At 43.5% G+C, this 21,388-nt stretch overlaps 1 protein-coding gene across 34 annotated transcripts in view; it reads right to left on the bottom strand.

Annotated features, from left to right (window-relative positions):
* Positions 1–21,388, bottom strand: part of TNIK (TRAF2 and NCK interacting kinase) — a 299,590-nt gene that overhangs the window by 53,026 nt on the left and 225,176 nt on the right. For 15 of the 34 annotated variants that reach the window (XM_043521879.1, XM_043521882.1, XM_043521881.1 and 12 more), the window contains exons 13-15: positions 13,224–13,334; positions 9,899–10,096; positions 31–195 (exon numbers count right to left, since the gene is read on the bottom strand). In XM_043521879.1, coding sequence (XP_043377814.1) covers positions 31–195; positions 9,899–10,096; positions 13,224–13,334 — 474 coding nt within the window. Of the gene's footprint in view, positions 1–30; positions 196–9,898; positions 10,097–11,876; positions 11,964–13,223; positions 13,335–21,388 lie in introns of all 34 variants that reach the window. The other 19 variants (XM_043521888.1, XM_043521886.1, XM_043521876.1 and 16 more) reach the window with 3 other exon arrangements.

Raw genomic sequence — 21,388 nt, 5'->3', positions numbered from 1 at the left:
TTGCAGGGACCTAGGACCAAAGTACCATACCTGTGGATCCACTGGTCTGAGCATGGGTGGTGTCCGAGCTGGCTGCACGCCACTAATGCTAAAGGACTCTGAACGAGGAGGCAGGTTTGGATCAGATATCCTGTTAGCCACTTTGTGAGGCATTGCTGGGGAGCTTTGCCGGTTGAGTCGAGAACGTTCCTCTACCTGAGGCAACACAACAGGAGAATCAATGAACACAAGTTGCTTCACTTCCCCGCAATTCTACACCCAAGTCACCTGTATAGCCATTTTCCTGTATTTCTAATCAGTACATTGTTTCATGCACCTTTTTTATACCCATTAACACTGAGCACCAGATGCTCGGATTCAATAAGGACTTCCATATTAGGGCAAACTTGAAAAGGAAAATGTTTAACCAATGTTCCCTTTTCTGCATTTCCTTGCTATCAATGCAGATCAGTGGGGTGAAAAGTGGCAATTTCAGAAGTGGTAATTTTGGAGCTCCAGACAAAAGGAGGCTGGGAGTGGGGTGGGGGATGCTGGAAGCTGCCTAGCCTCCCGGTGGGTTGCAACAGAGCACACCCAGCAGGAAACTATAGACAGAAGTGGGCATTGCAGCTGAGTCAGAAAGAAAGATGGAAAGAAAGACGACATGCAGAGAGGGTGGGTGGGGTGAAGAAGAGGTAGAAAAGAAAAGGTGCCAAAAAAAGAAGCTAAATTGGCATGGCGAGGGAGATCTGCCTTTGAAAATAAATCCAATCTAGAGAAAATGTAATGTGTGCACTGTCCCTTCTCTCTGTCCTTTCCATATTTTGGTCTAGTCAGTTGATTCTTTTCCCCTCCTCTTCCCACTGCTTAACCTCATTCTTCTGAAGGCACCAGTTCCTAGACACTGACTAGGGGCTCTGTTTCTGGCAGGACAGATTTCCTACCTCTCTCTTCTGTTTTCCCTTTCTCATCTACTTTCTCTCTTGTGCTGCTTCCATGCTGCAGTTTTCTCCATCCCTTGGTCTACTTCTCTTTGCCACCTTTCTTTTACCTATCTTACTCTTCTATTCCTTTCTCTCTCTAGACTCCTTCCCCCCTCCGGGGTCTACCATTTAGACCCCAGTTGGTTTCTGTAGCACAAGCAGAGCACAGAGCGGAGCTGCTGGACAGTCTGGAAGCAGCAGAAGAAAACTCTCAACATTGTAGGCAATATTAGTGGGAAACATAGTGGTGCTGTTCTCAGGAGAGGTAAAATAACAATAAGACTAAAAAAGGATCTTCCCAGAAGCCATTAGTTCTTCGTCTGCCACTTTATACATGAGTCTCATTTGGGTCGAAGTTCTGAGGTTGGCCAATGTGATACCAATGGAGCATCATTCTGCCTCATGAATAAGCATCCAAATTCTGAACCAGCCCCACTCCGTTTTTTGCCAATTTGAGAAAGCAGGTTGTTTAAAGTCAGTGGAGCTGTACCAGCCCACACCCACAGAGAACTTGGCCCTCTACATACAAATGTCTTCCCCAATATACAAGTCCTTTTTTGATTTTAACAGAATCAAACTCACGCGAAACCCAACAGCGTATCCCTTCCCCAGAGCCTAAACTGAACTGTTTGCCTGGAGTCTCTCCAAATGTAGTTCAGTGATAGTTTCACAACTGTTAGCCAGACCAAACCCAATTTTCGTTTCATTGTGTATTTGAAATGCCTTGGTACTGATTTGAACAACCCTTTCAAAGTGGCTATACAGGTTACAGACAGTTTACACTTGCCTTGAAAGCAGTCCCTCAACCCTGCCAAAGCTTACTGCAGGCAGAACCTGGCATTACTGCAAGAGATTATAATTGGACAAGAATATGTATTTTTGCAACATGTTACAACAGCAGTCATTTGACTGTTGTGTTTGCAAAATCTGAGACCATAAATTGATCATATGATCAGGAAATCTCGCAGTGGCAGTTCCAACCCCTGAAAGATGAGAAAGACCCATAAAAACAGCAATAGGCAATGGAGGACCCAGGCATGCAAAAACACCCTCCTCCTTCAAATATATTAGGCTAGTGGATGTCTTGAGGAATCCAAGTTACCAGGCAGACAATATGGTAAATGAATTTTCAAGACACCAATAGACAACTTATATTACAAACATTTCCTTTTAAATCTGAAAGGGAAAACAAAGATTCAAGAGGGCATTTCCAGCAGATGAATCTGAAGAAGAGAAGCTCTAAGGGTTAAGATCCCAGCGCAAATGTTCTGCAGTGCATTCCCACTGAAAGAAATATCCTTACCTTCAATACTGAAAAAACACCGGGAATGCTTTTGTTAGATTTGAAAGAAACAATGAACATGGCAGCAAGAAGGTGGTTTGTTTTGTTCTGAAATTAATAAATCCAGCACCTAGTCCTCCGTTGTGGACAACAGGTGTGTTGCTAATCCAGAAATGAAAAAAAATCCAGTTGCTTTCAGCTCATCCAGATGGAAATACAATTGTTTCAGCCAATCCAGATATAAATGCAATGCATGTGTTATTGAAATCAGATTGTACAAAGAGCAAATTAGTGTGTGCATAAGCTTATGTTGGAAATCAGCTTCTAAAATAAAAAAATGTACATGTATATGTGAAAGGAATAATCATTAACTCTTCTTCAAGTAAGAAATGGATCATAAAATTCTTCCAGGAGCCTTTAAGTTGATACAAATGAACCATTCACTCTGAAGTTGGGGTCTTAGAGAGACTAATATGGCAAACCCAAAATTAGGAAGTAGACTTTCTAAAGGACACGGTTTTTCTCCTAAGAATGTAAGGCCTGTGAAGAATTTTTTAGATCATGAATGACCAGCTGGCATATCTAAAGGTCCAAACAGAACAACTATACTTTCCCCTCCTGCATTCACTTTCAGTGGCAGTTTTGAGGTCAGTTTATAAGCTCCAGCAGAGAAGACTTAGCTGCGTATAGAAGGACAGAAGGGACAGCTGAGAGAGAAACAGCAGTTCTTTTGGACAAGGATGCATCTGCATAAATACTAGGATACAGTCCATTCAGTGACAGCCTCATTTCAATCTGCCTCAAAGGAGTTCCAGTAAATCTGCCTATTATTCAAGCTCAGGCACTAACAAGAGCAGCCAAGGCTGATGAAACTGGAGTCCCCCAGCCAACTTCTGGAGCTCATTGACAGAGTGGCAAACGAGAATATGCAGCTGATTACAGAATATTTCACAGCGAATGTGGAGGAATAGGTGGCAGAGTAATGTAATGGGGAGGTATGTGTCAGAGACCAGGACGTAGGTGGTTGTCCTCAATGGGCAGAACAGGAATCAGGGTTAGTGGTTAGAGCATGTGTCAACAGCCAGGAGCAGGAGCCCAAAGTCAGAGCTGGAGTCAGAGGCCAGAGCCCAAGCCAGAAATCAGAGCCGAGGGTCAGGACCAGGTTCCTTGGAGCTAGGCAAGGCAGGAGCAGGGCTGGAACAAGCAAGCACAGGAGCTATTGGAGCTGTGGGAGAATGCTTCGAGCAACCGAAGAACTGCTGCTGGGCTTAAGAGTTGGTCTGCTGACTCTTCCAACTAATCAGGCAGCTTCTGGGAAGACAGCCACGCCTTGTCCCCTATGGCCAGATTAGAAACAGCCTGACAGTCTTAATCTGCATAGTGTTTATAGGCTTCTTTGGTGGATTGCAAGTGTTCCTTCAGCTCCCCATGCACCCGATGTAAATGGGAAACTAAATCAACAGCAGCCAATTCAGGGCGGCTCATGGCTAAGTCTTGGTGTAAGCAGGCGTGAAAGCCATCGTTTGCAAATAACGGGCCGTGTGGGGTCGAGGTGTGGATCGCATTGTTATATGTGAATTCGGCATAGCACAGCAGAGGAAGCCAGTCATCCTGGTGGAAACTCAGAAAGGAGCAGAGATACTGCTCCAGGATTTGATGACTCTCTGCTTGCCTTTTAGTCTGCAGTTAATAGGTGGATGAGCTCAATTCCTGCCAGAATTGGGAGATGAACTGGGGATGCCAGTCTGATAAAATGCCTATCAGTAGCTAAATACATTTCCCAAGAAGAGCCAAGCTGTCTCCTGTGCAGTAAGAACAGTACAGTGTGGGATGAAGTGCGCCATTTTTGTTAAGAGGTCGGCAACAACCTGGATTACGGAGTGCACCTGGAAGCATGGCAGTTCCACAATGAAATCCATTGATACAGTAGACCAAGGCTGTGGAGGCATGGGTAGAAGCTGGAGGAGACCTAAGGGTCTTGCTTGTGGGTTATTGGGTATGGGCATAGAAATTGCGGGACCTTATATAATCCTTGATGTAAACTTGTAGGCCTGGCATCCTGGGCCTGCAAGGTATGAGGGCTCCCATTATCTCCATGAGAGAGACACTGGCCTTTGAAGAATCCAGGCTCACCATATCAGCTATAGTTCTCTTATTATTTGTGTTGAGACTGCTCAGATTGTCAGAGACTAGGACTTGGGTGGTGTGCCCAGCGGTTAGAACAGGAGTCAGAGGCCAGGTGCCAGAGCTGAAGTCACAAGTAAGGAATTGGAGCCAAGAGTCAGAACTGAAATCAGACGCCAGATGCCAAACTCAGGAATCTGAGGGTCAAGACCAGGTTACCTGGAGCAAGGCAAAGCTGGGGCCAACGCAGAAGTAGGGCAGGAGGAATGCTGGGAACAAGCAGACACAGGAGCTATTGCAATCACGGGTCAATGTTTTGAGCAGCTGCTGGACTGCCGCTGGGCTAAAGACCCAGTCTGTTGACTCTTCCAACCAATCATGCAGCCTACTACAGGCCAGCGCTCTCATTAGGTTGCCCAGAGACCAGCTCTGCTGCAGGCCATGCTTCCAGACTGGCTGTGTTATGGACCATGATTCCTGACAATATGGACTGGGAGAGAGGGATGCTCCTTTCTCTGACTACCAACATCTCCTTTCCATACACTGTATGTCAACAGCATAACAGGAGAAGATACACTGAGGCCTCCCCAGTTCATCTCCTCAGTAATCCTACTGATTATATCATTACACAGAGTAAAAATGAAAGTGCTCCCAAGTGCCAAACTCTGCAAGGATCCAATATCAGCTCAATTCACCGGCTGCTTCTTAGATAATGCAAGCTTCACCTCTACTGCAAAAGAACCCCTGGCCACTTCCACATCCCATAGGCAAGATAATCAGAGAAAGGCATCATGTGGAAAGTGATTAATAGTTTGATACAGTATTTCAGTGAAAAAAAGGACAACAAAAGCAAAGTGGGCTGAGGGAAGAGGTGAAATATTAATCTAATATGAATGGCAAAGCGTGGCATTCATAGATACAGCTGAGGTGAAAGCTGTGCATCGCAGGAGAAGCATTAAACACATGCAAAAGGTCACTTCAAGGCCAGTTCCAGGAAATCTGGGGTCCCTTGGAAGACATTCAACTGAGTCCTCCCAATCCAAGATCCAGCAAGTGGCCACCTTTCCCTCTGCCCCACACTCCTCTGTTAGCTAGGCAAGCTAAGGCTGTGGCTATGGCTACACTAGAGAGCTTACAGTGGCGCAGCTGCCCCAATGCAGCTGTGTCACTGTAAGTTCTCTACTATAGCCATTCTAAGCTGATGGGAGAGAGCTCTCCCGTTGACTTAATTAATCTACTTGCAATGAGAGGCGGCAGCTATGCTGGCAATGTGAAATCACACTTGAGCTTCACAGGGTGACTGGATTAGCAGCACAGAGTAGCTGCATTTCCACTGCATTATTAGCTTACTCCTCAGCAGCAATCAGGCTCTAGACCATCCCCCTGACAGGCCAGCTAGTTTGAGTTTGAGGCCCAATTTAATTCCACAGAGATCTGTGGGTGTGGATGGGAGTTGGGTTAAGGGCAATACTTGAGTGATGCTTCAAGCTAACACAGCAAGTGAAGTCAAGTGAAGTCAGTGCCACAGGAAAGGGGAGTAGAATGGGCATGCGTAGAGATTACATGTGTAGAGAGTAGAATTGGTGCGTGTGTGGGCGGTGGGGGTGGGGCATTGGAGGACTATTGGATGAAGGTTTCCTGTGAGGCTGTAGGAAGGAAGAACCCAGACTATGCTTTAGTCAGGGCTGGGATAGAGGCGTTACATTCTAGTTCCCGAGCTGAGGAGACCGATGGTTGTTGGGGGAGGTGATGAATGGGACAGTGGGGACCAGAATTTGCCCCCTCAAGAAAGTATGAAAGACTAGCAGGGAGGCCATGATGTGGGGAGAATTTTCATGTGCCAACCAATATCATGAAAAAATTCCCCAGAAGCTTGATGCCAAGAATGTACAGCATTAAATACAGGAATCATACCCTCCCAAATCACCAAGAATGATCCACTGACACAGCAATTCTGTGTACTGCTACCTCAAGGCTCCAGTTTGAATCTCAAACCTACCCTTTTGCCCCAGAACCTGGTAGGCGTGGGGAGATATACGGAGCAGAAACCTCTTCTCAACAACGAATCCTGCTGACCCCGGGCCTTTTGGGGGCCTTTCTAGCTGAAATATTAATTTTACACATGAAAAGGATATACGGGGGTAAAATAATCATAATTTTGGGTAGGTACCACTCAGACCCTGCACATAAAGTATTTTGGACACTGTATAAATTCCTACAGAGAACCACCATTTTGTGAAGCATACATCCTTGAACATTCACGTCCCTGTCCCATCTGAATTGTATCTCTTTAGATGAATATACTTACTGCAGGAATTTCATTTTCTGTTTTTTATTAATATTTTATACCTATTGCTCTTTATAAATAATATAAACAACAAGGAATGAACAATATGGCATTTGGAAAGATCTTCCGCCCATAGCTAAAAGCAGTTATCACATTGCTCCTAATAAAACCCAGCTGAGAAAGAAATGTGCAGGGAACAAGATCAAAAGTGGGTAAATGTCTGGCTGTGAAGATATGACTCTGGACTCATTAAAACTGCTGATTTTAACCCAAGAATGATCCCGGAGAAAATAGAGGACTGTCACTACCAGTGCTGATATTAATCAATCTAGAAAAGCTTCAGTGCAATATGTCCATGCAATTTGTATAATTTCTAGCATGGCCAAAAGCTGGCAGCCAGAACAGCAACAAGCACCAACACAGACTAGCTTGAGAACCAAAAATGGAGTCTGGCAGGACACAACCTAATGAACATAGGGCGAAAAATTGTGAGCACTGTTGTCCCATGGTTCAAAGCGGCCGGCTACCATAATAAAGGAGACTGGAATGTGATAGCAAAAAACATGTGCTGTATGATTTGAAAGTATGGTTAAGAGGGGAACCTCTGTTGTTTTTATGTCCACAGAAAATGGAAGGTTCAGACTATTTACAGCTAGACTGTACAACCCACGGTCGTGTTACTCACTCTATAAAAGTAACTCCTCGTGAAGTAAGTGTACTAGTGTAAGTGCTGAGAGAGTTTGGGTTGCACAACCTACCCCTTAAATACAAAATGCTGAGAGGCACTAATGAAAATTTTGTAAATACTGATATTATTTATAAAGATATTGAGCTATCTACGTGTGTATATTTTCTGAAGGCCTAAAATGTGCACTCTAGTTCATTGTATTCCAAAACTACTTCATAGTATATTTTTCCTTTCATTAGAAAATTTACCTGATTATACAGATAAATTAATGATTAACTCTATGAAATTTTGACCATAAATCACTCCTTCCCTATAGTGTGTATTTCAGCAAAAGCCTTAGGGCCAAATTCTGCTGCCCTTACTCACGCTGGGTCATACCTTACGTACCAAGAAATGGGGTGACTCATGGAATCAGATACTACTCACCATGAGTAAGAGTGACAGAGTTAGGCCCTTGCACTGGAACTGACGGCCAAATCTAGCACTGTTCTCCCTCATCCCAACCAAGAGACAACGTATTAAGTCTTGACCTTTTTATAGACAGAACTGAAGATAGTAAAATGCCAGAGGCATGTTAGGAATTTAGAACAGTTTATTCAAAGCTGTGCTATTACAGATGAAATTTCATCCCATTTTCCTGCTTGCTGCCACACATTTCCACCATAGCACAAGCCCAATAGACAGCCCTGATTTTTACAATGCTAAGGAAGCGCTAAGCCCACCGGAAGTTTGGAAGACGTCACCCACCAGAGGTAGCTCAGAGTTAAGTTGTTCTACATCTCTCAGATCAGGAGTGCTCGATGACAGGAATGTCTTGGTCACAGGCAAAGTTACAAAACTTTTTCCATTACATACTTGAGGAGAAAGCTTGGGAGAACAATAGGAAGAATTAGAGAATGATCCTGGGGCTACCTGTGAAGACATGCTATTTGGAGCATTTCCCCTGAAAACTTTAGCAGCCTGAATCAGATTGGAATTAAGGGGAAAGGAAAGTAATTCCACAGAAGATGAACGGGAGTGAGAAGACAAAGGAGCCAAAATGGCTGCATTCCAATGAGAACATTGTGGAGAAAGACCAAGAGATGGAAGGGGAAGCTGATCCACGCTTCTTCCTATTTTCTGTTGCATTTGTGTACGACGGATCCCTGTAGATGGCAGGAGTTCCGGAATACTGTCAAAGGAAGCATGGAGCTTCTTATGAAGGGCTTGAGTCTTTATTTTTCTTAAATTGTGTTCTGGGCTAGAAGCGCTTAGGTCTAGGTTATCACACATCAAGTCGATATTGTTTAATGATGGAGTGCTTCTTGAAGGAAATAAGGGACTTGTAGGCATGAGTGAGGGAGCAAATTTTCTTCCCCTGTCTCCATTATGTTCTTTAAAGTCCATTTTCACTCCGTTACTAGGCAAATGTGAATTTATTCCCTTTGAAACATGAAGAGAAGAAACACACGTGACCTCCAATCCTGATTTCCTAACAGGACTACATCCTTGAGAGCGAGACCCTTTGAGGGATATCACACCATCATTCTTTTTTGATCGCTCTTGATGCCCAAGTCTAATTTGAGAATGTGCCCAGATAGCTTCTTCTCCCTTCTGGGTGCGTTGCTGTACCTGGGGTCTTGGTTTAGAAATCTTAATAATTGGTGGAACCTGTCTTGGCTTAGCAGAGACTAATGGCTTCACTTTCCGAGGATCTAATGCTTGTAGGTATTGCAGATTTGGTTTAGTTGAGGGTTGTGCCTTGGAAAGATTAGAAGAAGGCTTAATGTTGGATTGTGATGCTACATCTTTGCCAGTAATGACGGGTGCCAAGTGTCTGGCAACAGATGAGTGAGTCTGCTTAGCTGGGAGAACAGGCGAGTTATTAAGATATCGTTGTTGTACCTGGGAGTAGAATTACAAAATTATACTATTAAAACACACTATTCTAGGACAAACAGTAATAATGGACAGTGTTCTTTCTGGGTAACAAAATATCTCTGGGGAAGGGGAAAGGGGAAAGGAATGCATCTGATCCAGAGACTGCACTGCATGCTTGCCTCTTGTTCAATACTGGTCAGTAAAATTATACCTAGTATTCACATCTTAGTTTTAAAATAAGCATGAACAGATGCTGTTCCCTGTTTTTGAATTAAAAAAAAAGCAACAGAGATTGTGTTCCTGAAAAGCACAAAACAACAATAGCTACATAGGACAGTTGGTACCATATAATTTCTACAACAGGAAGAAACACCCTTCCAGTGCATATCACCAGCAGCTTCGAGTTCAGTACTCAACTAGAATGTGAACAGTGTACAGGAATCCACTTCAGAGCAACTGAATTGCACTGGACCACTTTTCATCCAGCAGCTCTCACCATAATAATAATGACAGCAGAGAGGAGAGTATCACGCTCTTAGTCTCAGCCTGGTTTCAGGAATCCTCAACAGTAATTGAACCACAAAGTAAACAAGACTTTCAAACAGAACTACATCCCATCCCGGCTCTCCATTTATAATGGGTAACTTTGTGGGGACAAACAAGGATCTGTCACAAATGGACTCAGTCTTTCCTACCTCCTTGGCCCAAGCTGGCTTCTCACTTGCATTCATTCCCTCCTTGTAATGGTACAGTGGCTTCTTCTCTGCTGGCCTCTGGTCTTGCCGTTGCTGCTGCTGTTGCTGCAGGGAGACCAGGTAGTCTCGCTCCTGTTGAAGTTGCCTCTGCAGCCTCTCCGCTTGTCTCTGCTCCTCTAACTGTTTGCGCTTATACTCCTACCAAGGAAAACACCACCGTAACATGGGTGTGAGAAGCTGTATAGATATAGTCAGGCTAGCGTGTGAGCGATCAGATATTTATCAGTTTGGTGAAAAATAAACCCAAATAAATAGCATGGCTTAGCCCTACAAAGCCAATCAGTTCTTAAGCCTGTGGAGGCCCAGTGAAGGAGTAAACCATAAAGAAACCTGGAGAGAGACATATTCTAAGAGCCAGAACCAAAAAATCCTGAGAGTTTTAATTCCAGCTTTGACATACTTTGGCAAGTTAGGCTCTCTGCCTCTGCTTCCCATATGGAAACTAGGGATGCTAATATTCTTAACAGGGGCACTGTAGAAATCAATTACTTAGGGCCAGATTTGGACCCCTTGCTCACACAGGGGAGCAGCTGCTTGCACAAGTAGTTCCACCGAGGCCAATTAGTCTGAGCAATCATTCCCCACTGGAGGAATGGGATTCTGGCCTTTCGTGATTATAAAGAAGTTTGGAAATGAAGGTCCCCATCAAGACCTTGTACATGCAGCTCCAGGGCTGCCAACATAGTCACTCACCTCCTCTTATGCCAGGGTTAAATTTGGTCCAAGGAGGGCTACATAAGTACTAAGTACATTAACTTCAATCACTGTGGTTGAGATTTTAAAGCCACATTTCAAATGGGAGCTTGGTATCTAAATCCCTTAAACAGCCTGTATGTTCAAAGAATAGAATCAGGTTCACACTGAGTTGACCAAACAGAAATCCATTGAATAAGTTGAGATCCTTGCTGGATTTGTAAATTACAACTGCTTATCGCCAGGTTTTGCAGTGGACCCATCTAGTGAGGTGCTGAGTGCCTTCATTTCATACTGAAGCCACTGGGAGCTGATTGGCACTCAGCAGCTCATAGGAGTGGGTGATTGTGGCAAGAACTTGAATTACAGAGCCAATTAACGGCTCTCTCTGAAGCACTGGGGCTTTTTAAAGGTTTAATTAATAATCATTAATACTTAAGTACCTTTAAAAAGGAGGGATTTGTATGAGTTCCCTCTTTCTCTAAATAAAGCCAGTGGAAACAGAGACCAATAATGAGCTCTGTTTTATTGAAAAGAAAACCATAAATACTGATAAATATAATTCTCACTTTAAACAAACAAACAAACAAAAAGGGCAATTCAGGAGATAATGCAACAAAAAACATGGTCTAAAATGGAAGCAGCATGAGAAAGGAACATAAAATGTTCCTGTCAAGAAAGTAAAACTAATAGATTTCAAATGAAATATGGCTATCAAATCCTGTAAAGCTGAGTGGGTATGCAGAGTACAAGTACGTTTCAGTTTGATTGTATTCCAGTACACTGCTAACGGCCTTAAAAATTACTCTGCAATAAACACAGTGGGGCTGAGAAGGGGCCAGCACTTCTAATGAAGCCGAAAGCATGCCAACGTCACAGAGACAGACTGAGTGAGAAAGGAGCTCACAGCAAGGATATCGAATCAGTGAGAGGTCATGGAATTGAGGAAAAAAGATACAAGAATTCAGAGCACCGCTCCATTTGTATTTATGAAACAAAAAAAACCCAGCATGTTATTCTTAGCAGAGTGGAGTCTTGGAAAATTGTGTGGTTATGAGGCTTATGGGTTTAATTAAATCCGTTCAGCAGGTGATCGTATGCAAATTACCTACACAGCCCGACTCGTTATACTAGCCATTCAGAGGGCATGGGGACACACAGGCACACACAGACAGGCACACTACAAACAGAAAGCGGGTAAGCAGGGATGTGGTCTCCCCATTACCAGAAGTAGAGCTTGTTCCTGCAGTAACTGCTGCTGCAGGATCTCTAACTGTCTCTGCTCCTCCTCTAACTGTCGCCTGATGTACTCCTGGAGACATGGGCAGCAGGAATCGGGATAGGGGGGTGTGGAAAGAGAGAAAAGAAAAAGAGCCAGTAATTCCACAGAGAAAGGAGCTGCTGCGTGAGGGATAGAAATGGCAGAAACACTAAGGGGCCCTGGCTCAAACACAGAGAGATTCAACTGCAAAAAAACACAAAGACAATTAATTTTAAACTGAAAACACTGAGAATTTCACCTGCCTGTAGCTTATTGAAATGACACAAGCTTTACATTCTACTGTATTGAAAAACAGTAAAACGGCACAGCTATAATTTGAGGGCAACATTTTGTTCTGAGTTACTCCAAAGTAAATAAAGATTACCTTCATTACAGACTATGGAGGTACTAGACCAGGGAGCTCCGCTGGTATATTATACGGGCAAAGCATTGGTAGTATAGACAAGTATCCCCAACCTTGAAGTGGCATTGCAAGCCTTAATTAGTTAGGGGACAATCCCTTAAGACCTTGTTCATGGAACACTCCAGTGTTGGAGATGGCAGTTCCAATGAAATCAATGGGAATTTCACACACGGTTCTTGAACAGGACCAGGTCTTTAGTGCTTATACAGTGTCTTGAAGATGTAAAGCACCTTTGTAAGTTCTGCAGTGTTATTAGAAAAGCTGAAAAAGTTCTATGGCTACTATGAATTATGCAAAATGTTGCTCAACGGGACAGCCTCAGGACTGTGATATACATCTTATTTTCATGAGTGGGGATGAGGGACAAGCGTTAAGCACATCCCATTCTAAAGCTGGCACTGACAAATCAGCACCTCTACTCTTTTTATATATATTCCTCTACTCTTTTTACCCTACTATCCTGAGAAGCCAAGTGTTCTGAGAGCTATAAAGAGGTAAGTTCAGGCAGAGGAGGGACCAGTTTTGTTGGGAACCAAGGTAAAGTACAAGAGACAGTAGTAAACAAAAGCTTTATATAGGGAGCGTGGGAGTGGGAAACTGTATATTAAGTGGCCCCAGAATTGCTGGCCACAGATAGAAGGGAATTAATACAGTGAAAAGCAATAAACACAGGGTTAGCACTTAAGCAATTTACTCTTTAGTGATGAAAGTGATCAAATGTGAGAATAATAAGTAGATTTGCTTTTAACTTATTAAATGAATTGTAATTTGTTTGCAAAGAACTAAAATATCACAATAGACAATAATCCCAAAGGGAAGCAATTTTGACCTCAGAATTCAGCCTTTGATGTTGGGGACTGATTCACCCAGAATCCTCTGCAGAATACCTGCTCGTGCTCTGCGCGCCTCCTCTCTTCCTCTCGGCGCATCTGCTCCTCATAATGCCGCCTCTGCTCTCTTTCCTGCTGCTTCCTCATCTCCTTCTCTCTTCTCTGCTGCTATGGGTGCAAAAAACCCAGGTAAACTATGAAGGTACTTGCAAATGCAAATAAAAAGCAGGTAGAAGTTCTTACAAATGCTACGTCACTTAATAAAAACATTCTTGTCCATGCTTTTCAGGAGCCATTTTACATGGTGAGAGTATGTAAAGGCTGGATTTTCAGAAAGACCTCCAAAACTGGGTGTGAACTTTTTCCACTACCACGTTTGTCCTATGCAAAAAACACGGGGCTCTGTTATCCTCTCAGTTGCATGCGTGACTCCCAATGACTTCAACAGATCTTGTGCACGTGTGTAACTGACAGAGTAGCTGGGGCCTGAACATGTAAGTACAAATATTAAAAAAGTGACACTGATTGCTGCCAAAATCATGACATTTCAGAGTGCGGCAGAAACACAAGGACAGGATGGAGGCAGAAAGTGTGTGACAGAGCAGGCTGCTGTATTTTGTCAGCGAGCCATAATAAGGCAAACATGTCCTTGGTTGCATACCCAGCCAAAACTGCATGGCAGCTTGGATTTTGCTCATATTGGCATGAATGGGGTGCTTGGTGAGCTTTGTGTGAGAAGAAATGCTCTTCCAGCTCACTGCCATTTCACAGAAGGGCTGATCTCTGAGCTCTGAAAGGCTAGAGGGATGGGTTTGGCTGTACCACGATCTCTTCTGTATGCTTTGCAGACAACAGCTGCAATTCAGAGGCTGTCTGCATCTGCAACCACACGGGTCACCAACAAAAGAGTTAGACAAAGGCAGTTTAGTGCTGACAGACATCCACCCACAGGCCTCGCCTGAGCAGTGCTGCACACAGGACAAAACAGCACGCAGCTTCATCGAACACAAGGGCACAGCTCCCACCCACTTGCAAAAGAAAACAAATGTAGGGGCCAAATTGCTGCATTTTATAAATAAATAAGAATCATGTGAGGGGCCTGATCCTGAGCCATAAGAGGAGTCTTACTGGAGTGAATGGGACTTCTCACTGAGAAAGTAATGCTTGCCCATTATGCTGGCAGGATCAGACCCTTTGTATGGTCTTTTTTCACCAAGTTATCTTGTTTACTAAGAAAAATAAAGCTTTTAATCAAGTCATTTGAAGATCAAACTGCTTTTTATGTGGAAGATCTGCATGTTTGCAACCTCTTTCCTGAAAATCAATATGGTTTTCTAATTACATGCCACTCAGGTCGTACATGCAGTGCATCTGCAATATCAATCGCGCAAAGGGCGAGATGTGCTGACAACGTGCCCAATGTGCTCCAAGACAGAAATGAAAAAGTGTAAAATAATTAATTAGCAATGGGCTTAACTGGTTCAGACACCTCCACATACAAAGCTGGCTGGCTTTCAGTTTCTGCTGCGCTGTTCAAAATGCATTTCCCAACCTTCTCAACTTGTGCCACTGCTTACTATTTTATCTACTGTACACGTGTCTTTCTACTGGGGGGAAAAGTGCATCTCGCCATACTTACGCTCAAGATTACAGATACCATCACCACTTATATAACATTTTGCTGGGGCACTAGTTCAGTCCTGAATCCAAGGGAAGAGTGCCAGCTACCACCAACTGAAGCATCTGGTTATGCTTTAATTGAGGGGAGTGACTTGTTCAAGTACAGAGTTATGAAGAGTTCACTCAACTTGAGTTGATCTGGCTGGGGAGGTAACCATGAATCTGAGACTAAGCAAGCTTTAGAGTCAAAAAACCTGTTTCTCCTTCCCTTTATACTGGTCTTACTCCAGTGTAACTCCACTGACTTAATCCTGATTTTCATCTGTGCCAGAAGAGATACAGGCCCAAGATATTTGAGCTACCCTGGCAAACAAATAATAGAAAGATGATTGGTGCTGGGCTACGCTCAGAGCAGCATAAAACAAAAATGCTAGACAATGCTGCTTCCACTAGGAGTTTCTTAGGGGCATGACCTATAAGAGAGGGATAGGCTTAGAAACAGGAGCCAAAAGCAATAGACACACCTGTATGTTATCTGCCTATTTTCTATCCACATTATGCAAAAACATCAATTCCATGGATAGTGAGACAGATTGACCACTAGAGGACAGTAGTGTGCAAATATTGGATAACAGGGACCTTGTGGGTCTGGGGGAACTCCATAGGTTCCAGTGTAGTAAAAAACACACAGCTGTAATAAGGTGGCAATACACACACACTTCAGGAATTACACACATTTTTTTAATCAGACATCTCCACCACTGCAGATACAGTTCCTCAGGGCCCTGTAGTGGCTGGGTAGGTAAGTGATGTTCTGTACTGCAATATATTAGGCAAATCATGTGCATTACAATGGCTCCTATGTAGCTGCTCTGTTTTGTGAAAATAATGGATGTATTAAAAATTGTCATTGTGCACATGCTGTATTTAAGAATTTTTAAAAATGTATCACGTGGTGCAGTACAATAGAGTCATGGTCACTCGGTCACTCTGAAAGGGCCTTTCATCTTAAAGACAGTGGTCTCATTAGGTGGGTCTGCACTGCAGTCTTAGGTGTGATGCAGCTTGGGTAGGCACACCCACGCTAGCTTTCATCTAGCTACAAGAGCTAAAAATAGCAGTGGAGACCTGCTGGAGTAAGTTTCATCGTAGTTAGCAAAGGGAGTAGATACCCAGGGCAACCAGATGGGGTTATACAGTTTACACTGCCACATCTTCATGGCTATTTTTAGCTGTGCTACCTAGATTAAAGCTAGCCTGTGTATGCCTACCTGAGCTGCAACCACACCTGCATCTGCAGTGTAGATATACACTACTAGTGACATGGATGGGGATGGGTATTTGCCTGCATTTTGGGAGAATCTTCCACCGTTATTCTAGTCCCAGTGCAGCTCTAATGACATTCCACACAAAGATGGACTACAAGCCGTCAGGAACAGTATCTCCGATAATGTCATGGCTAACCTGGTGGCTGAACTTTGTGACTTTGTCCTTACCCACAACTATTTCACATTTGGGGACAATGTATACCTTCAGGTCAGTGGCACTGCTATGGGTACCCGCATGGCCCCACAGTATGCAAACATTTTTATGGCTGACTTAGAACAATGCTTCCTCAGCTCTCATCCCCTAACGCCCCTACTCTACTTATGCTACATTGATGACATCATCATCTGGACCCATGGAAAAGAAGCCCTTGAGGAATTCCACCATGATTTCAACAATTTCCATCCCACCATCAACCTCAGCCTGGACCAGTACACACAAGAGATCCACTTCCTGGACGCTACAGAGCTAATAAGTGATGGTCACATTAACACCGCCCTATACCGGAAACCTACTGACCGCTATTCCTACCTACATGCCTCCAGCTTTCACCCTGACCACACCACACGATCCATCGTCTACAGCCAAGCTCTGCGATACAACCGCATTTGCTCCAACCCCTCAGACAGAGACAAACACCTACAAGATCTTTATCAAGCGTTCTTACAACTACAATACCTACCTGCTGAAGTGAAGAAACAGATTGCCAGAGCCAGAAGAATACCCAGAAGTCACCTACTCCAGGACAGGCCCAACAAAGAAAGTAACAGAACTCCACTAGCCATCACCTTCAGCCCCCAACTAAAACCCCTCCAACGCATCATCAAGGATCTACAACCTATCCTGAAGGACAATCCCTCACTCCCACAGATCTTGGGAGACAGGTCAGTCCTCACTTACAGACAGCCCCCCAACCTGAAGCAAATACTCACCAGCAACTACACACCACACAACAAAAACACTAACCCTGGAACCTATCCTTGCAACGAAGCCCATTGCCAACTCTGTCCACATATCTATTCAGGGGACACCATTATAGGGCCTAATCACATCAGCCACACTATCAGAGGCTCGTTCACCTGCACATCTACCAATGTGATATATGCCATCATGTGCCAGCAATGCCCCTCTGCCATGTACATTGGCCAAACTGGACAGTCTCTACGTAAAAGAATAAATGGACACAAGTCAGATGTCAAGAATTATAACATTCAAAAACCAGTTGGAGAACACTTCAATCTCCCTGGTCACTCAATTTCAGACCTAAAAGTTGCAATTCTCCAACAAAAAAACTTCAAAAACAGACTCCAATGAGAAAATGCAGAATTGGAACTAATTTGCAAACTGGACACCATTAAATTAGGCTTGAATAAAGACTGGAAGTGGATGGATCATTACACAAAGTAAAAACTATTTCCCCATGCTAATTTTTCTCCTACTGTTACTCACTCCTTCTTGTCAACTGTTTGAAATGGGCCATCCTGATTATCACTACAAAAGTTTTTTTTTCTCCTGCTGATAATAGCTCACCTTAATTGATTGGTCTCGTTACAGTTGGTATGGCAACACCCATTTTTTCATGTACTCTGTGTATATATATCTTCCTACTGTATTTTCCACTGCATGCATCCAATGAAGTAGGTTTTAGCCCACGAGAGCTTATGCCCAAATAAATTTGTTAATCTTTAAGGTGCCACAAGTACTCCCCGTTCTTTTTGCTGATACAGACTAACACAGTTACCACTCTGAAACCAGTGGTAGGAAAGTTAGTGTAGGTCGGCCACTGGCATTTTTTATCAGTGTTATTAACCCTGCTCAGAGCAGGAAAATTACATTTTTGTAAAACTATTTACAACTGTAGGGTTCAGAAAACAAAAATGTCACAGTGTAATCATAGTCACATTATCCACGTTTTATTTAATATTTCATCTGTGTGTGTGTGTGTGTATATCTTATATATTTGTATCCTTTTTTGACTCCATATGACTTTTTATGTTGTGAAAATCTATATTATAAAATACACAGGACATGGCTGAATGCAGCAGCTGCCATAATTTATGGAAGTTCCTAACTTCTGAGTGCTCAATCTGACACCCTAAAATGTCCTTCTAATGAAAGCTCTCTATCAATGGAGGTAATTGTCATTACATGTGTGCACAGACACACCATATATATTTACACACACACACACACCCCCTCATGAAAACGCTCTGTATAGAACACACCATTTGACAACTAACTGGATATACTAATCTGAACTTTCAAATAACTACTGAGTGCTAAGCTATAATATTGCACTGTTATTTTAATAACACATCAACAGAATAAAATAAGTAATGCCTGGCTCCTCAGACTGATATGGTGAAACTGAAATATGTTTGGGAATCTAGACTGAGAATACCGAGCTACTGCATGCCTTCCTGCCAGCATGATAGTCATTTGTCAGGTCACATTATGACCGACTGCAGCTAACAGCTGAGTGAATTAAAGGCCATTTCACCATAGATACTATGAATTAGCAGAAGACTCAGTCTCCTGAGGTGCTGGAATTGCTTCAACTCACTGCTCGGCTTCTACAGCCGGCAGGCATTCGGAGACGACCTGGAAGCATGACAGAGTGGGTGAAGATTCCAGCACTGCATTTTTTTCTCATCTACCCCTGCCTATGCAGCTGCCAATTTCACCGGCTCTGGCTGTGCTGAATCGATGCTGTTGGAACGACTGAAACAGAGGTTCCTCTCAATCAGGGATTCAGAGCAGCAGGAACATGACAGAAAATGGCAGCAAAAGATTAGAAGATGCTTTTTTATTTGTCACCTTTTCTCCTCTATCTGTCCATCTTCTCTTTTTTCCCCCCGCCATGTGATAATGCTTTCCTAAGCCCCAGGTTTATTGTATATGTTCACACGATACAGATCTTTTATTCATCCAAAGCAAGACTACCAATTCATTGTGAGTGTATTTCTATAGCTTCACAGGTGAGGCTACATGCAGCTTTTTGGCAGGACACAATGAGATCCTATTTTATATAGAATTAGAAAGGACAGGTTTGAAATATTGATGGTGGGAGCCACCTGAAGGCAAAGCCACTACTGGGAAGGTCTTCTGAAGCCTGGCATGAAAAGATGGCTTCAGAAGCATAACAGTTCACTCTGCTAAACTAGACACACTTAGGAATAGGAGTATAACTGAGTCATAGAAGACTAGCACCATGGGACAAACCGCAGGCTAATTCTGAAAGGCAATAATGTTCGTAAGAAGCAGCTCTTGAGAAAAATTCAGCTGCCGCAACCAAATGTAAATATGAGTCACCAGACAGGAAGAAGGGGAACTCCAAGTAACAACTGGAAACGCATATTCTGTGTGGCAGTGTGTTTGCGATATGCTATCACTCTAGGCCACCAGTGAACAAGGAAGCATGCCTGAAATACCATCTCTTTAGATGGGTCAGGCATTTGAACACAGATAGATATTTCCCATTAATGTAGGAGCCTGTTAGGTATTTCCCATTATTGTGAATAAGGGTTTTGTATGCATTGAATGGGAGTTGGAACTTTAGTCTGGGAACATCATGGTTAGCCCATAGGACCCTATTTTCTAAGACAGCCTCCCCACACCAGAAGGCTCAAAGTATAAGCTTTGCAAGCTTTCAAAGACAAAGCAAAGGTAATGGTAAGAGGATGTGAAGTAAAGGTGACTGTTAAGTAAAAGTGAAAGAATTCTGCATGAACTGCACACTTGTCCAAGGTTTTAACGTCATGAAACTAATAATGCAAAGGATAAACCACCACCTGGACATTCTGAGGGCATGAAAACAATGGCCCTGTCTATACCAAGAGTTTTGGTAGTGGTATAGTTAGCAAATGCAAAACTAGCATAGATGTGTGGCTGCAGCATGACTGACCCTGTAAGTGGCAGTGGTACCATGTTTCTACATTAAGGGTTTGCATGGATGCAGTTGCATTAGTGAACATTCTCCTAATCCAGGGATCATCAACCTTTGGCACGCAGCCCACCAGGGTAAGCCCCCTGGCGGGCTGGGCCGGTTTGTTTACCTGGCGCGTCCACAGGTTCGTCCGATTGCGGCTCCCACTAGCGCGGGCCTAGGGATGTGCTGGCCACCACTTCCCACAGCCCCCGTTGGCCTGGAGCAGTGAACCGCAGCCAGTGGGAGCCACAATCGGCCAAACCTGCAGACCAGGCAGGTAAACAAACCAGCGCAGCCCGCCAGGGGGCTTACCCTGGTGGACCACGTGCCAAAGGTTGCCGATCCCTGTCCTAATCTATACAAGTCATTTGTTTCTTGCGCCTGCAAAAGAAAATGCCGATGGACAGAGTCATAGCTGGTATAAATCTATCTATGAGTGGGTGACTGCTGGGGTTCCTATGCATTATGTTTTTAAGAGTTTGTCAATTGCTCCCAGAGTGTGGAATAGATGCTCTTCTATACTTTTAGTTTATATTTAGATTAATAAATAGCAGTGCTACAGAAATTTTTATCAGCTGAGGATCTGGGCCCTAGAATGGCACTGAATGACAGTTCACCGGTATACAACAAGGCACTCGGATTTGTCTCATGTATTCAATGTAAAGATTTGAACTTTATATTTTCTGCCTGGAATACAATATTGCCCCGGAATGTGGCTACATAAAACATTGGCTAAATATGTCTGTCCCCAGTGGTGCTGGAGCAATTTTTATAGTAGAGGTGCTGAAGGCAGAAACCATGTATTTGGGTTGTTATTATTACGTCAAGCCAGGGGGTGTGGTAGCACCCCTGGTTCCAGCACCTACGTTGTCCCTTTCTACTGGTTAGCCTGCACTGAAGAGATGTGTTGATTCAGCTGAGCTACTAGTTGGAATGGCAGCAGTCTTAGCCTTGGTGCTGAAAGTCCTGGGTTCAATGCCTGCTGATAGCCCTAGGGCGGTTATTAGACACCTATCTTTTCGCAACAATAGAAGGGGAAAAATCAAAAGGTGTTCTAGCCAGCTAAATAACTCTTTGCCATACGAATATTTTCTTTGATGTTATTCAGCTTTGATATTCTTTTGTCTTTCACATCTCTTTTTGTGATTAAATCTCGGACCTGTTTTGGATTCATGTGCCAAACTTTCTGTCACAATAAAACAAAAAGAGGATACCCTTGTTTCTTGAATTCTCTTTTATTTTCAGCACCTGCTTATTTTGCTCCCTGACGAACAAGAGTTTGGACCAAATTCTGCTCTCATTTACACTGTTCTGACTTCCATTGTCTTGGAAGTTGCAGCTGTGTAAC

The sequence above is a fragment of the Chelonia mydas genome, chromosome 9 (genome assembly GCF_015237465.2).
Source record: "Chelonia mydas isolate rCheMyd1 chromosome 9, rCheMyd1.pri.v2, whole genome shotgun sequence".
Lineage (NCBI taxonomy): Eukaryota > Metazoa > Chordata > Testudines > Cheloniidae > Chelonia > Chelonia mydas.
The sequence above is the reverse complement of the archived record's forward strand: the minus strand, read 5'-3'. Positions and strand labels throughout refer to the sequence as shown.